Source organism: Andrographis paniculata, unplaced genomic scaffold (genome assembly GCF_009805555.1).
Source record: "Andrographis paniculata isolate CXL003 unplaced genomic scaffold, ASM980555v1 Contig21END, whole genome shotgun sequence".
NCBI classification, from domain to species: Eukaryota; Viridiplantae; Streptophyta; class Magnoliopsida; order Lamiales; family Acanthaceae; genus Andrographis; species Andrographis paniculata.
In genome coordinates this window covers 2,565,353-2,582,993 of record NW_026137502.1, presented here as the reverse complement: position 1 = coordinate 2,582,993, position 17,641 = coordinate 2,565,353, and the positions used below count along the sequence as shown (strand labels likewise).

The following is a 17,641-nucleotide window of genomic DNA, read 5'->3' as shown; positions in this document are numbered from 1 at the left end:
CAATTTGATTTCTGTCCATGGGAAGACTTGGAGTTTGGTGAAAGAGTAATTGTGATGTGATCAAATTCTTGTTTTCAATTTCTTGATTTCTTTATTAGATTCTTGAAATCACTTAATCTTGTAATTCATTTATAATTATGTTGAGAATCTTTATTTTGAGGTATTCACCGGTGTTCCAAATCAATCCAAAACACAAACATGTTGATAAATTCAGTTTGACAAGCTAAGTATATTAGTATAACTCAATAAAAAATTCTTAAGGAGACGATGGAAAAATCCCATGCCAACTTCATACACAGTTACGTACTCTCCATTACAAATTACATAACATACACTGTCGACATATATATAAGTTTCTAAGATGAAAACAAACCATGCAAGAATCTATATATAATATATATATAGGATTTCAGTTTCCAGGTCAAGACTCTAAACCCATTCTCCGGCTAGCCAACTCGCAGCTGAACTCAGTGAGTCCGACCCGCGAGTTGACCAGATCGAACTCCACCCACATGTCCTGCTGGTGATGGTGCCCGATCACGTACGCCTCCACCCCCAACAGCTCCGAGTTCCCGAACGTCAGGCAGTACCGATTTCCCCCAATTCCGTACAGCAATCTCTCCCCCGAAACCCTAATTTCCGCTCCTCCTCCCAACACCACCGTCACGCTCGGCAGCGCCACCTCCAAATCCACCCGCGAAATATCCCCAATTCTGTAGCACACATCCATCGCTCCTTGGAAAACGAAATTCGGATCCTCCACCGGCTGCAGAATCCCCGCCGTCCGATTCAGGAACTCGCTTTTCAGCGCTGCGTAAACGGGGCCCAGCAGGAAGGTGAACTGCGTGCCCGAATCGACCATGGTCTGACCCGCCCCGGTGTGGTCGGGTTCGAATACGGACTCGGGCACCGACAGCGGCCTGCCGGCGATGAGGATCGCCTGGAGACGTACGGTGTACGCAATCTTGTCGAAATTCGGCAGCGGGGTGGTGATTTGGATCATCGGAGTGTAGTTCAGAGGCCTCAGCCACTGGTAATCGGCGGCGCCGAGGAGGAGGACGCCGGAGGAGTCTCGGCCGGAGATGCAATAGGAGAATTTCGGAAAACCGGATTGGGAGACGAACGAGAGCCGGCCCCGGTTCATCCCGAGTAGACCGGTCGCCTTCGAGTCCTCTTCCGGGTTCGGGCTCGACCCGGACACCATGCACCCGAACACCGTACCCGGGAAGGTCGTGCCCGACTCGTCGAGGCGGAAGGTGTCGGCGGCTAAGCTGCCTTCGACGGCGGAGGCGTCGGCGTAGGAGAGGATGACGTGGCAGAGGTTGCCGGCGGCGCAGGAAACCGGCAGGGAGAACTCGGAGATCGGGTTGGTGCAGGTGGGCGCGGAGCAGGGGATTGGGCGGTACGACGTGGAGGCGCCGGAGTTGAAGGAGGACGGCGGCGCGGCGGCTCCGGCACAGTGCAGCCAGGAGAGGTGGCTGCCGGTGTCGAGGACCATGGTGGCGCGCTGCGGCGGCGAGCCGACGGCGACGGAGACGGTGAGGGAGACGTTGTGGTGGAAGGAGAGCTTGTTGGGGATTTGCATTGCTTTGAGGGGCAAAATCAGCGATGCTGATTGGTTGGCGGGGAGGGTTGGATTTGGGTGCACGAGGACTGCGCCGCAGAGGAATATTACCCACGGAAGAACCACGGAAGAAGAAGAAGAAGATTCCATGGCTGCACGAGAATATCACTTTAAGGGATGTAGTGACCAATGAATTTATAGGGAAAATTACACGACGCCTATAAAATAGAACTAATAAGACATAAATTTTATACTTTCTCCTGTCTGCTTAACAAATACTTTTTTTTTTTTTTTTCATGTTAATATATATCCCTCCATTGGACCTATTGTAAATTATAAATAGTAAATAATTAAAAAATATATTAGTAAAAAATAATTATTGTATAGTAAATATAAAATTATAGATTAAAATTAAAACAATTAAATAGTTTAATTAAGATTAAAAAAATTATAAAATATAAAATTAAAAATATAATTACATGTATAATCATATTTCCAAAAGCAGGAAATGACAAATTATATGAAACAGACAAAAATAGAAAATATAAACAAATTATATGGGACGAAAAGAGTGTGCTTTTAGTAATTATAATTCCACTTATTTTACATAAATACTCATATTTTATTATTATATCATTATTTTTTTACCAAAAACCAACTTTAACTATTTATTTTAATTAAAATATTACTACCTCCGTCCCTCGTATCGTGTCTACTACACTGTAGACACGGTATTTTAGGAGAAGTATAATTAGTAGATAATTAAGAATTTATTAGTGAAAATAATTATCCTATAATATAAATAATTATAAATTAAGATTAAGATAACTAATTAGTTTAATTAAATTTAAAAAAATTAAAAAGTTTAAAATGAGATTAAAGTGTGTAATCATTTTAAAAAAAAAAAAGTGACATGGTATGTGGGACGGACAGAAACGACAACGTGGACATAGTATGTGAGACGGAGGGAGTATAATTTTTAAAATTTATATATAATTTACTGCGGGATGGATGGAGTAGAATATTATTTGTTAGGTTTTCATATGACTAGTATTTTTATGTGTTAGATTGAAGAAATCCATAGTTAAATTTTTAATCAACACTCTAACCGTAGTCGTAACATGGTACATTAATTAACATAGTTCATGCTTGTAGGTATGCTATATGATTATTCCCTTTTGTTTTAAAAAATAATAATGTTTTATTACTAAGCGTAAGGTTGTAAGATTTTATCTAGTGTTAAGATAGTACTGAATTTTTCACACATAATTCACCTAATATGATTTGTCTTATCAGGCCTAATTTGCAGGTTATTAAGTTCGATCGGGGTTTATCCGGTGAGCATTTTTTGCAAGCTGCGAATTCTCAGGTTAAAAAAAATAAATAAATAGTGCTTAATTTACATATCAACTTGGAAGCAATGACATATATGTATATGTGTATATATATATATATATATTAATTGTTAGGAAGACTGAAAATGGGAAAGAAATAAATATGAAGTAGGGAAGGGTATAATATGGAGACATGAGATGAGAGGATGATATAAGTGAATTACAGAAAGGATGGATTAATGGTGGATTATGGATTACAGTTCAAATGAAATATATATATATAGACAGAGAACAGTTAAACATCAATGTCTAATTTAACAATAAATAAATAATTAATTGCATGGAGAAAGTCTTTGGTCACTCCAATAAAGATATGTGAACATCAGGAAAAATGTTGTCTTCAATTATATGTATGTTTGTCCATTCCATTAATGCATGGGAAGTAATTTACACTCATTTGTCCATCCACCATATTTAGTCCATATGATTGAATATAATAAAATTAGTGATATTTATTATAAACTCTCTAACAATGATTAATGGAAATATAAAAAATTATCTAATTCAAATTTATGAATTGGAAATGATGTAAAATGATTAATAAAGATATATATGAATCATGCCTAAAAAATTATATGTTCACTGTCACACATAAGCGTGTTGAAAAGTCACTTAACATCAGAGTGAGTTTTATGCAGACAGTAGTTTAGTCCATGTAATTTCCAGACAAGAAATTTGTGATCACAAATAGATTTAACCTTTTTAACTTATCAAGAAAAGAACCCATTGGATCTCAAATGTGTATATATATATATATATATGGGACATGGAAGCGTGCCTGTCTGTGTCATTCATTCTTCAGGCAGATGTAGCAGCAGCCTTGAGAGACAGGAAATCTGATATCTTGTTGGTGTAGAAATCTGGCTGTATGGTGGTGTTGGGATTTTGAAGCGTCGACAGACTCGTCACACCTACATTGAACAATACAAGACAGTCTTAAAGAGTGCAAGGAAGGGTGATGAAGGAAAGAGTCGAATACTTACCAGAAAGGACAAGGAGGGTTTTGCAGCCGCCATTTTGTCCGAAAAGAATGTCGGTATCGAGCCTATCTCCAACCATGCATATCTGTGACTTGGAGATGCCAAATCTGAGGATAATATGCATTAGTGGTAATTAGTTTCAAGGTGATGTTATGGAATATAAAGCTCGGTTCTTTTTTAGATCTTTACTATGCAAACCTTATTAGTATCTGTAAAAAAGTATATTATTTCTTGTTACAAAACATCACATTACATTACTATTTAAAAACAAAACACAAACACACCCTAAATCATCGCCACAATAATAAATTCCAACAGGGTTGTGAGACGGAAGATCATTTTCAGATGACTAAGTTCCTGTGCATAGCTCATAAACAAGAGTTCCTACAAATGTTTTTGGTTTTCTGCCGTATGTTTGAGAATATAGAAACATAGGTCGAGGAATAATGTACTAGGAAACTTACTCATTTGCAAGGTAATCCATCATGAAAGTCGAAGGCTTTCCAACAACAAGTGGCTCGCGTTGAGTTGATCCAAGTACTGCTCCCACCATTGAACCCCCACCTGTTCAAATGCAACCAAAATGATGTTAAGCATCAATCCCTCTGGCCACAAAGAAACCAACAGTTTTGATCATATAATTCAAAAATGCCAGAAACAAAATACTTCCTTCGTTTTATAAAAGTATGCTCAAAACTTTTGGGCATGGAGATTAAGTACTGTAGTTTTTAATATTATTTTAGTATTTCTATAAAGATAGAATTGAAATTTTTATAGAATTAATAATGTAACTTTTAGATTAAAGAAAAATAGTGGGTAAAAATTTTAAGATAAATTGTATTTTTTTACTAAATATGTGAACATACTTTTGGTAGACAGAGAGAAATGGTCAAATAAGCATACATACTTTTGCAAGACGAGGAGAGTATATTTTTCCAAATTGAGAATCCATACAAATATAATGCCTTAGTGTCTAGCTGCTACTCTCTTGAAAGTACTGAAAATCATATGGAAATTAACATATTTATGCATTTGAACAAACATCGGCATGCTCACTCTAGAACGCGCTGCAACAACATGACGATAGATACTGTGCCAAGTAAGGTATCACCCATCAATGGAAACTCAAGGGTGCATATTGAACAAACAAAATATGTTGCCAGAAATTAGCATATAACAGAAAACCATAAATGTACCGATTGTATAATTAAGTCAGAATATGATTTGTTGGAATATGTCTGGCTGATATATGCCAAGAAGACATTCCAATTAGAATAAAGGTGCCTGCAGCATGGTTGGTGGCCATGGAAGAGGCCGTGGATGGGAGAAGACCAGTAAATAAATAAAACTTCCAAAAGATTGGTGGGAAAACTAATATCTATCCCATATACAATTAGGCATCACTATGCATTAAGTGTTATAAACCAATTCATGTACAATCCAAGGGAAAAGCACCAAATTGAAGCTTTCAGAAATGTTTGATACTTGAAAGGATCACCTAGCAGGGGGATCATGTTAAAAAAGGATGCTAGTCGGTTGTTCATAGTTACGCAGATGCAGACTTGGCAGGATCTCATACAGATAAGCATTCCACTACTGGCTGGTGCATTTTTGTAAGAGGTAATTTGATAGCTTAGCGTAATAAGAAGCAGCCAGTAATATCTTGGAGTAACGTGTAAGTTAAATAGTGGACTATAGCACTTGGGATGTGTGAATAATTTAGCTAAGGAGACTAATCTCCAAATTGGGGCATGGCTCAGAAGGAACCAATGAGATTCTAGTTATAGCACTGCAGCAACGGATATCTTTAGTAACCAAATTCAATGTGATAAAACAAAGAACATTAAGATTGGCCAACAGTTTATAAGAGAGAAATAGGAGATTGGAGACTTTAAATTGATCTATGTACAATTAGAGAACTAGTAGCTTATGATTTAACTAACTGACTAAATCAAAGCACATTTTAAGAACTTGATCAGCAAGCTTGGTTTGATGGACATCTACAAACCAGTTTGCGGGGGAATGTTGGCAGAATTGATGGAAATAGATTATGCTTATGGCAAAGAATCATATATGTAATTGATTGTGCAATTACGTCATGATATGACTAATAGATGATAGGCATAATTAATCAGATACTATAGATAGATGATAGTCAAAAAATCAGGAGAACAATTCATTACTGCTGCACATTTATACACATCTACCTTGTCCCAAGGAAAGCAGAAAAATCATTTCTCAAAATATTATTTCTTCTAAACATTCAATTGAATCATGCAAGCTTTATATGAAAATGGTCAATATTCATAGCAACAAACTTTTCTGAATGCTAATTAACTGAAAAGCTATATTTCTGTTGTTGACAGGTAAAAGCATTCAAATTCTTCATGTGACACCTAAATTCATAGTATAGATAGATGGTGTACATTATTATTGAAGAACATGGAAATTGGGTTTCAAATGAAACATTGGAAACTGAGGTTGAGCCGTAATTGTAACCCAGACATGCTCAAAGATATGATACTTGCAAAGACCTTGTTGAGTTTTACTTAAACAAGAACTTTGGGAAATAAGGCAAAATAAACCAAGAAAAAAGATAGTGAATCTGGACGTCACCTGCCCATTCTTGCGCATCTGTAAGATGGGTAACAGCATCACGGTTTGTAGCAATGAAAAGACAGCCGGGGTTTTCACGGATGCACAATGTTGCATACCTTCATGAAGAATGAATGGAGTTTTGAATTAGGTGACAGATGTAAACATTTCTAATATATTAGTATGAAATATCCTATGTAGGTGTGTTCTACAGATGAAACCATTAGTGTAACCAAAAATGAATTCATACAAAATTCGACCATGCATTGATCAAATTCAATAAGGTTAAACTAAAACTCAAATGGAACAATCGGATGTCAGATATCCATGACAGGCAACAGGAGAAAAGGAAGAACATATACAATCTCCTTGTATGTTGGAACTTTTTCTCCAATTACGATAACCCTTTGACTCCATTATACAATAAGACAACTTTAGAAATCTAAAGAGGCACACAGCGTCAGGAATAAATAACTTACTGAACTTTGTAATAGTTGAAGTAGCGATCGAATCCGACTACCACAGCTCCAACCTAGAAATAACAAGATATGTTTATGAACATGTGATCACCACCAAATTCTTTAATCAATTCATTCCATTCCAAAATTCTTAAAAGCCTTATGGGGATATAGACAAGTACGGTTCTAGAAATTGATGTAGCTGAGGAATAAAACAAACAAGTGAACAGTACATTTTCGTCATGCTCCATCATAAAACCAGGTGTTAGTTCAATCTTCTTGTCACCATCTACCTGCATGATGCAAAACAATAGACTACATCGTAGGTATGCAGTGATCAAAACAACAATATGAAGATGTGTGAGAGCATCTATGAGGAATTAAGGAATATAGTTGATAAAACAATATGAATGATCAGTAAAATCAAAGAGGTCACCCAAGGGGCGATGTTTGTCCAAGTAGCCCCTCAACACATGCACAACACTGGATTTATATATCAATAATTATCCTTCAGAACTCCATAGGTAGAGCTATCTATATCTATGGTCCATTTTACAATATGCCAGCAAAAGAACTAGTCTGACAGAAACAGCTGCCAGGGATTTGAAAATGTCCCTAAAATTTCACATTTTTTTTATACTTAGCTGCCAACTAGAAGTTCTTACACAAACAATGGTTTTGCCAAGTATTTTAAAAGGGTGGGAAAAAATTAGAACCAATTAGAATTATGTTGAATCCATTACATACCGGTCCACCAAGATACTGAAACCCTGCTTGTTCCAGCTCCTTCAAGATGCCATCTTCGCCAATTACATAAACCTTAACATATTCCAGAATGAAAATTACTTACAAGCCCATTCTATCCATGTATAGTCAATGAAATTGTTCCAAAACGTTTAACAACAAGATGAATTGAACATTACAATAATGTCAACCATATAAGAGAGTAACAAATCAGAGTACTTGGTACTGACATGCATCAATGTTAATGGTAAAAAAATGAACATATGTATCATATCAATATGGGGTGACAACAAAAACATTATATTCAAGCAATGAACTTATTGCCTAGTCAAATATACATACACTAAAGCCAGACATATAGAGAAGCAAACTCATAATAAGCTGTCATTGAAGTCAAGCCTAACGAAAATGACATGGAAGTAGGCTCCAAAATTAAAAACTACAGAAGGCAGCAAACAATCAACAACAGGTAATCAAGTTATAAAAGGTAATGTCATCCATGTATCAGCACAAAGTATAGAAGAAACAAGATAAACAAGACAGTCGGAGTAGCCTTAGGCCTGCATAAAATCATTATACATTGAAAGATGGAACTCATTTGGGGAACCCATAATTTGTCCCAGTGGTCAGTGAACATCTTCCTATAAATGCTTCATTTCTAGGTACATACCTTTTTATCTTTTGGAAAATCAATCGATTTTAAGTAAGCAGCTGCTGCGAAGGAAGATGCAAAAATTTCCTCCTGGACCATTTCAGCAAGTTACGGGAACTGATATTTGAAGAAGCTACTAAAGTCTAGAAATCCAGAAAACTATGATGAAAACTCACCTCCGTGACATTGAGACCTAGTGTTTCAAACTTCTTTCCATACTGCTTTCGAGATTTTGTTGAGTTGTTTGTGACAAAAACTAACCTTTTCCCCTGTAGAGAACTCAGCATAACAGTTAGCATTGCAAAAATATAAAGTGAGAGTGAGGACACTGTTATATCAAAGATTCTGCTACCCTTTTGCTCACAATGTTAATACACAAAGGTATGACTTTGCCCACATTAAGACGAGGACCATTTTAAGATTTTTAGAGGTAAAAGAAGACTAACCTTTGATCGAAGCATGTCAAGAGTTTCTGGGACTCCATCAATCAATTTATCTCCCTTCCATATTACCCCTGCAATATGTTAAGCAATTGTGACCCTCAGGTGTACTAAATGCAGAACTTTAATCACTCAAAAATAAGAAAACTCTAATAAGAAAAGGACACCAGTACATGGTAAAAACACAACCAGCCCTCAAGTTTGTGTATGTGCCAACGAAAATGGCTTTCCAATAATGAGGTAAATAAACCCAACAGCTTGTTTGAACATATGAGACTTTTGAATCCCCCTTTTCAATCTTGCTCTTATTAACATGATAATTATAAGCATGTATAAAAGTGGACAAATTCAATCTGAAGACCCAAAAATACAGCACATATAATCATATAACAAACTCAATATCTTTCATGTAGCATTAGTACTATAATTCTAGTATTTTCATCTATCTGCGAAAGAGGTCACTGAAAAGTGCATAGCAGTGTGGAAACAGCAGAGATGAAGAGGCAGCCCAGACTTGAAACATGTAGAAGCTAAAGAATTATTAAATTATTATTACTTTGGTGGTGCTAAAACATAACACCTCACAAGGGTATTCTTGTTTCTATTATGCAATTGAGTAAAGAATGTGCTATACATCTTTAACTGTGGAGCTCCTGAGATGAGCAGACTGGATCAGAAAAAAGACTAAGAAAAGAAAAAGAAAGATGAATGGACTGGAAGAGAAAAGAAAAAGCAGTGAAATAAATTGAGATAAACAGATTTTGGTTTGCATGTGTCCATATGTCCGTGGAAAATGCATGGAAAATTGAATAAATGCATCAACTAATGAAACAACTGAAAATGAGAGGAAATGGATAGGAGTGGGCAGTTCCTGCAACTGCATGATAATGTCCACTCTCTGCTAAATCATTCCACTCAAGTTTATCCCAAAATTGTAGGATCATCTTCTCATTTCCTTTGCCGGACAATTCTAGTTTGGCCAATTGTAACTTATCTTTCTTTCTATCATGCCTAAATACTTCCAATAAAAATTCCATTTGAATGTTGTAGACACTAAAAATATATGTCTAAAATCAATTAAATATAATGTATTTTGGAAGAAAATAAAATTCCAATAAAATAAATATATAGTATTTAATTATGCACATATGTTAATTTTTGTACAATAAATATCAACCATTAATACAAAAATCTGCTTAAAAATGGAAGATATCGTACAAATATTACGTGCATAAATAGAGTCATAATAAATTTGGCAGCAAAATAAATTAATCTTGTCAATAAAGGAAATATATAAATTAATATCTTACGAAAAAGGGCAATGATATAAAGATATATGCGAGAAAGGAAGGTGCACAATCAAATCCGTCAAGAATGGAAAAGAGCATTCGATGGAAAATGAAAGATTATAAAATATTCCTATTGGCCAATCAAAACGCGCCATGTGGCACCATTAAAAAAAGAAGCCGAAACCACCCATCCCCTATAAATAGGAGCCATGATCAGTTCATTTGAAACACCGAAGTTACATCGAGGACTCAAACAAGAGGGTAAGTCTCAAAACTCTCTCAATATTGTTCTTCATGTTCTTCGTATCCTTCAAAGCGTTCTTCGTCGAAAGTCACTGATTTGGACAAATGATCCAATATTGGTTGACGAATCGATGGAGTTAACGTTCTTCATCATATGTCCAAGCCAGATGAAGGATCAAAACTCTCAAAGCCGTTGAGGAATTTGTCAAAGCCAAGGGAAGGTCTCCAAAGTTCCTCTCAAAGTTTCAAGATGTTCATCGCGTTCTTCAACAAAGCATCAACTAGGTCCTCTTCGATCCAAAAATCAAAGGGACACGCCGCTAAAAGTGTTATGGAACATCAAATCCACTTCTTCAAGGATCAAAGCTCCAAAAGCCATTGAAGAGTCCATCAAAGCCAAGGAAGAGCATCCAAAGTTCATCATAAAGCTTCAAGGTGTTCATCGCGCTCTTCACCAAAGCATCAATTAGGTCCTCTTCGATCCAAAAGTCAAAAGGACATGCCGCCAAAAGTGTTATGGAGCACCAAATCCATTTCTTCAAGGATCAAAGCTCCAAAAACTATTGAAGAGTCCATCAAAGCTAAGGAATAGCATCCAAAGTTCATCCCAAAACTTCGAGGTGTTCATCGCGTTCTTCACCAAAGCAACAACTCAACCCTTTTCGATCCAAAAATCAAAGGGACACGCCGCCAAAAGCGTTATGGAGCACCAAATCCACCTCCTCAAATATTAAAGTTGCGGATCGTCCAAAGAAGACATCAAAACCAAAGCCAATGATCAAACCGCCCACACGGAGACCAAAGTCCTCCGAACGGCGGCAAAGTCAAACCAAAGATCAAAGTCGTGGATCGTCCAAAGAAGATATCAAATCCAAAGCCGACGGTCACATCGTCCATACGGAGACCAAAGTTCTCCAAAAGACGGAAAAGACAAACCAAATATCAAAGTCGCGGATCGTATAAAGAAGACGACAAATACTAAGCCAACGATCAAATTGTCCACACGGAGAGCAAAGCTCTCCAAAAGACGGCAAAGCCAAACCAAAGATCAAAGCCGCGGATCGTCGAAAGAAGACATCAAATCCAAAGCCCACACAGAGACCAAAGCCCTCCAACACATGCAACAACAAGACGCCCTCATTGAAAAACTTCTCACAAAGCTGGACAAGTCTGAAGAATCCAGTCATGCCATCGAAAAGCAACAATTTTCCCCAGCAGTCCAAAATAAAGCGGCAACATATATGAAGCAACTTCATGGCAAAGAAAATGTGGCAGAACCAAATCCAGTTCAAGGATCATCCAACTCCTTCATTCATATATCCCAACTTGACAAATACATCAAGGGGGCAATCAAAAGAGAATTCGAAGGGAGTTTAAGGCCGACGCACACTTACGCCAAACCTTACACTGCAAGGATTGACGCCCTCAAAATGCCAACGGGCTATCAACCACCAAAGTTTCAACAATTTGACGGCAAAGGCAACCCAAAGCAACATATAGCGCACTTTGTCGAGACATGCAACGATGTTGGAACGTATGGAGACCTCCTAGTCAAACAATTTGTGCGGTCACTAAAAGGCAACACCTTCGAATGGTACATCGACTTAGAGGCTGGTTCCATAAAAAATTGGGAACAACTGAAGTACGAGTTCTTGAATTGGTTTTACAGCACAAGAAGAACCATCAGCATGACCGAACTCACCAACAGCCGCCAATGGAAAGAGGAGCCGGTAATTGACTATATCAACCGCTGGAGAAGTCTAAGCCTCAACTGCAAAGACCGTTTGTCCGAGACTTCCGGCATAGAAGTGTGCGTTCAAGGGATGCAATAGGGCTTGAAATACATCCCACAAGGGATCCGACCCCATACTTTTGAAGAACTCGCCACTCGCGCCCATGATATGGAATTGAGCATGATGTCTAGTGGAATGTATGGACCGCCTATTGAAGATTTCTCAGAAGACGAGAAATACAACACTTCAAACAGTGGGGGCAGTCATACCTTCACCACTCTTGGAAATGGGGATCATCTTTCTACAATCTCCTGGAAACGATGATAAACTTTCTAAAATCTCTTAGAAAAGAGAGTAAACTTTCTACAATCTCCTGAACACGATGATAAACTTTCTAAAATCTCATAGAAAAGACAATAAACTTTCTACAATCTTCTAAAAACGAGGATAAACTTTCTTCAATCTCCTGGAAACGAGGATAAACTTTCTTCAATCTCCTGGAAACGAGGATAAACTTTCTAAAAATCTCCTAGAAACGAGGATAAATTTTCTTCAATATTCTAGAAACGAGGATAAACTTTTTACAGCCTCCTAAAAACGAGGATAAACTTTCTTCAATCTCTTGGGAATGAGGATAAATTTTCTAACAAGACTCCTTAACATGAGAATAAACTGTTTAACAAAAACAAACAAATTCAATTTGTTTTGAACTACGTTATGACTTGATTCATTCACCGGATACGTAGGCAACTTGGAATATAACTTCAAGTTCAGTCAATTATGCCAAAAAAAAAAAAAGGAAAAGCCCTAAAAATAAATTGGGCAAAAAAAAGTCCAAAAAAAATCAATTGGACAAAAAAAAAAAACTCGTCCAAAAAAAAAAGAAAAAGCCATTTGAAAAAAATATTGGCTAAAAAAGAAAAAAAAAATAATAGCCATAAAAAAAAAATCGGTCAAAAAATAAATTGACTTATCTTTCGAGACTCATTCACGCCTTAAACGCTTTGCGTCGGCTTAAAAGAGTCTCGAGGGGACATTTTGTAGACACTAAAAATATATGTCTAAAATCAATTAAATATCATGTATTTTAGAAGAAAATAAAATTCCAATAAAATAAATATATAGTATTTAATTATGCACATATGTTAATTTTTGTACAATAAATATCAACCATTAATGCAAAAATCTGCTTAAAATCAATAAATGAAGTATATAAATTAATATCTTACGGGCAATGATATAAAGATCTTGGCGAGAAAGGAAGGTGCATAATCAAATCCGTCAAAAATTGAAAAGAGCATATGATGGAAAATGAAAAATTATAAAATCTTTCTATTGGCCAATCAAAACGCGCCATGTGGCACCATTAAAAAAGGAAGCCGAAGCCCCCATCCCCTATAAATAGGAGTCATGGCCAGTTCATTTGAGACACCGAAGTTACATTGAGGATTCAAACAAAGGGGTAAGTCTCTAAACTCTCTCTGTATTGTTCTTCATATTCTTCGTGTCATTCGATGCGTTCTTCATCGAAAGTCACTTATTTGGACAAATAATCCAATATTGGTTGACGAATCGATGGAGTTAACATTCTTCGTCATATGGCCAAGCCGGATGAAGGATCAAAGCTCTCAAAGCCGTTGAGGAATTCGTCAAAGCCAATGGAAGGTCTCCAAAGTTCCTCTCAAAGTTTCAAGATATTCATCGTGTTTTTCAACAAAGCATCAACTAGGTCCTCTTCGATCCAAAAGTCAAAGGGACACGCCGCCAAAAGTATTATGGAGCATCAAATCCACTTCTTCAAGGATTAAAGCTCCAAAAGCCATTGAAGAGTCCATCAAAGCCAAGGAAGAGCATCCAAAGTTCATCCCAAAGCTTCAAGGTGTTCATCGCGTTCTTCACCAAAGCATCAATTAGGTCCTCTTCGATCCAAAAGTCAAAAGGACACGCCGCCAAAAGTATTATGGAGCACCAAATCCACTTCTTCAAGGATCAAAGCTCCAAAAGCCATTGAAGAGTCCATCAAAGCCAAGGAATAACATCCAAAGTTCATCCCAAAACTTCGAGGTGTTCATTGCGTTCTTCACCAAAGCAACAACTCGGCCCTTTTCGATCCAAAAATCAAAGGGACATGCCGCCAAAAACGTTATGGAGCACCAAATCCACCTCCTCAAAAATCAAAGCTGCGAATCGTCCAAAGAAGACATCAAAGCCAAAGTCAATGATCAAACCGCCCACACAGAGACCAAAGCCCTCCGAACGGCGGCAAAGTCAAACTAAAGATCAAAGCCGCGGATCGTCCAAAGAAGACATCAAATCCAAAGCCGATGGTCAAATCGTCCACATGGAGACCGAAGCTTTCCAAAAGACGGAAAAGACAAACCAAATATCAAAGTCGCGAATCGTCTAAAGAAGACGACAAATCCAAAGCCGATGATCAAATCGTTCACACGGAGACCAAAGCTCTCCAAAAGGCGGCAAAGCCAAACCAAAGATCAAAGCCGCGGATCATCCAAAGAAGACATCAAATCCAAAGCCCACACAGAGACCAAAGCCCTCCAAAAGCGGCAAAGCCAAAGCAAAGATCAAAACATGGGATCATCTAAATGAGACATCAAATCCAAAGCTGACGATCAAATCGTTCTCACGGATACCAAAGTCCTCCAAAAGTCGGCAAAGCCAAATTAAAGATCAAAGTCTCAAATCGTCCAAAGAAGACATCAAATCCAAAGCCGACGATCAAATCGCCTGCACGGAGACCAAAATTCTCCAAAGTCAACCAAATCTCTTTGGATCAAAGAAGCCATAGAAAACCAAATTGAAAAATAAATCGACCCGGAAGGAGAATTAAATGACTCATTTAGATAATAAGACCCACTTTAAATTCAAATCAAGTATAATTTGTACAAATTTTATGTTTATTAAAAATAACACAATTTTTTGTATCATTTTAGACTTGGTCATCCTTCCTTTAAAGTTTTGAGAGTCATGTTTTCCATCTATTTCAAGAATTGGATATTCTAGAATTTCATTGTTAAGTATGTGAATTCGTTAAATATACTCAAATATCTTTTCCTGTTAGCAATCGCTAACCTTTTTGTGTTTTTTATGACAATCTCTAACCTTTTTATCCAATCCACAGTGGACCTTCATCAGCTCCAAACATTACTGAAGCTAGATGGTTCATTTCTCTAATTTATGATTGCATCGGGTTACATGGCTTTTTCTCCTAAAACAAAAATCTGATGTCAGTTTTTTCTCCATATGGTTCTAAATCAGGTGAAAATAGAAGAGGATTAGAACAGATAATGCAAAGGACTACTTCGACCAAACCTTATCCTCATTTTTTCAATTGTATGGATATTTCATGATTCTTCTTGTGATGATGCCCCCAACAAAACGGAGTATCATAAAGAAAAAATGGGCACTTGCTAAATACTACCCGTACACTAGTTTTTCAAGGGAATGTTACAAAGAGTTAAGGGGGAAGCTGTCCTAACTGCCACCTATTTGATAAGCTGCTTATTTATTTTTCATATTTAAAACTTAATGCAAAAAAAAAAAAAAAAAAAAAGTGCACAGGATAACAAAAGCCCTATCGAAGTGTTGAATAGTGTGATTAACCTCATTTCATAACTCCTAAAGTGGTGTTCTTTTATGGGATTTTACTTAATATTTTTATTATTCAAATTCTTTTTTTCCTCTAAAAATATTAAATCAAACAATTATATTTTAATTTTTTTATATTATACTATAAATTTATTTTACATTTAAAATATTTATATCACGTCAAACAACTATTTAAATTCAACTTTTACTATTCAAAAATCCAAATTCAAAAACCCAAACCCACAAACAAACACACCCATAGTTTGATACCTAGAATCTTTTGGTGTACAAATTTTGTTCATATCCATCCATAGCAATCAAAGGTAAAAGCTTGAACCATGAGCCACTAAGTGCATTTTCCTGGGTTACTCTTCTACCTAGAAACGGTACAAATGTTACCATCCTTCCTCAAGAAAAAATTATATTTCAGCTGATGTGACATTTGCTGAAACTACTCCCTTCACCCTAAATCCCCACCTCAACAAGGACAGCCCTCTACTCAAGAAAGTGAAGAAGAATATTTGGAACCCATGAATAACCTTGATCATCCATTTAGTTATGAACCAAAAGACTTGAAACACCTACTGTACCTGATCTCACCTCTCTTCCCATGCCTACTCCCACTGACCCTACAAAAGTTTCCTACCTTCCAAAGGGTGTACTCAAGGAGGAAGGATGTCCCCGAACTGGTTGAAGTCCAACAATCTAACCCAGAACCTTTTTTAAGCTCTCGGTAGTAAACAAAACCTCCTATCTACATCCCATACTAGCAACATGTGGCTAGAAAATGGGCTCAAGCTATGGTGAATGATGCTGGCCAACAGCATGTCGTCAACTATCTCAATCTCATTTTTCGAAGGCGTCCATTACAGAAAAAGATTGGCCATGACGTCAGTCAAGTTAGATGTGTTGGTTAGTCAGTCCCTGGAGACAAACAAGAACTCCTTTAACACTACACTGGATCCACTATGATCACAAAATACTATTCCAAGGTGCAGAACAAACTTCATAATGCCACGTGAGAACACTATTTGCGACCCGACAGCTTCTGGCAAGGCTACATTGTTATCTATGATTTCATAATTCCTTTCCTATGGTCATCTCTCACCCTTGCAATACCGAGTACTCAATTACTTGGAAAACTCCAAACAATGTAATCAAAGCTGATCATCCTTACCAATGATCCTTATTCAAACTCTTAGCAATGAAATGTAGATCATTGTTTCTATGTAGGCCAATCTTTGCCTAATCCTTATTTCGTAAACGGCGCATTTCGTTTAAGAAACTTCATACTTTGAAGAAATTAAACGATCCGATTCCAAGCTTATGTATATGTATGAACAAGCGCTTCAGGCATTTCACCAAACAGATTAAGTGCACCAGGAAATCAACCACAGATACAAAGAATCATACAATAATACCAAAAACGTACCGTCACAGTCGAAGATGAAGGTCTCGACAGAATCAATGAGCTGATCGGGATCCTTTAGCGGCTCAGCCGACGCCCGGGGCCCAGCAGTTCTCGTCGAAGCAGAGGCTTCCATTCTTGACCAACTCTTCCTCTTAGCAATCCCCCATTCCACTATGGGTCTGAGAGAATTGAACAATAAGGGGCTGGCAAGAAAAGGAATTTTTGTGCTGTGATGATTCTTCAAGAACAGCGTGGAAGAAGACGATGAAGAAACTGCTGACAGCCTACTCGCCAGCATAGCTATGGATTCTTTGGAGCAGAGCAGAGTTATTTCCTGGTTTGAGATCGATGGGCTGCTGTCCGCATGTGGTTGGGAAGTAAAGCGGACGTGGTGATGGATTGAGTGGACGCATTTGTTCGCTCTATCTATCTAGTTAGTATCCTCCACCACCACCACCAGTCTACCTAAAGCTGTGTTCTTGACATCTTCTGCTGTTTTTGATCCATAAAAGAGTTTGATTTGTATTTCAAT

At 37.4% G+C, this 17,641-nt stretch overlaps 2 protein-coding genes across 2 annotated transcripts; both read right to left on the bottom strand.

Moving 5' to 3' along the window:
- Nucleotides 1–283: 283 nt before the first annotated feature.
- Nucleotides 284–1,776, bottom strand: LOC127244972 (aspartic proteinase PCS1-like). The gene has a single exon (XM_051265599.1). The coding sequence runs from the start codon at nucleotides 1,712–1,714 to the stop codon at nucleotides 422–424; it is 1,293 nt and encodes a 430-aa protein (XP_051121556.1). The 5' UTR covers nucleotides 1,715–1,776; the 3' UTR covers nucleotides 284–421.
- Nucleotides 1,777–3,482: 1,706 nt separating this feature from the next.
- On the bottom strand, nucleotides 3,483–17,548 carry LOC127244859 (phosphoglycolate phosphatase 1A, chloroplastic-like). The gene is made up of 11 exons (XM_051265405.1): nucleotides 17,131–17,548; nucleotides 8,834–8,901; nucleotides 8,564–8,656; nucleotides 8,406–8,477; nucleotides 7,739–7,810; nucleotides 7,225–7,284; nucleotides 7,013–7,065; nucleotides 6,555–6,652; nucleotides 4,403–4,502; nucleotides 3,942–4,045; nucleotides 3,483–3,869 (listed from the first exon to the last, which is right to left on the bottom strand). The coding sequence occupies exons 1-11, from the start codon at nucleotides 17,405–17,407 to the stop codon at nucleotides 3,757–3,759; spliced, it is 1,110 nt and encodes a 369-aa protein (XP_051121362.1). The 5' UTR covers nucleotides 17,408–17,548; the 3' UTR covers nucleotides 3,483–3,756.
- Nucleotides 17,549–17,641: the final 93 nt, after the last annotated feature.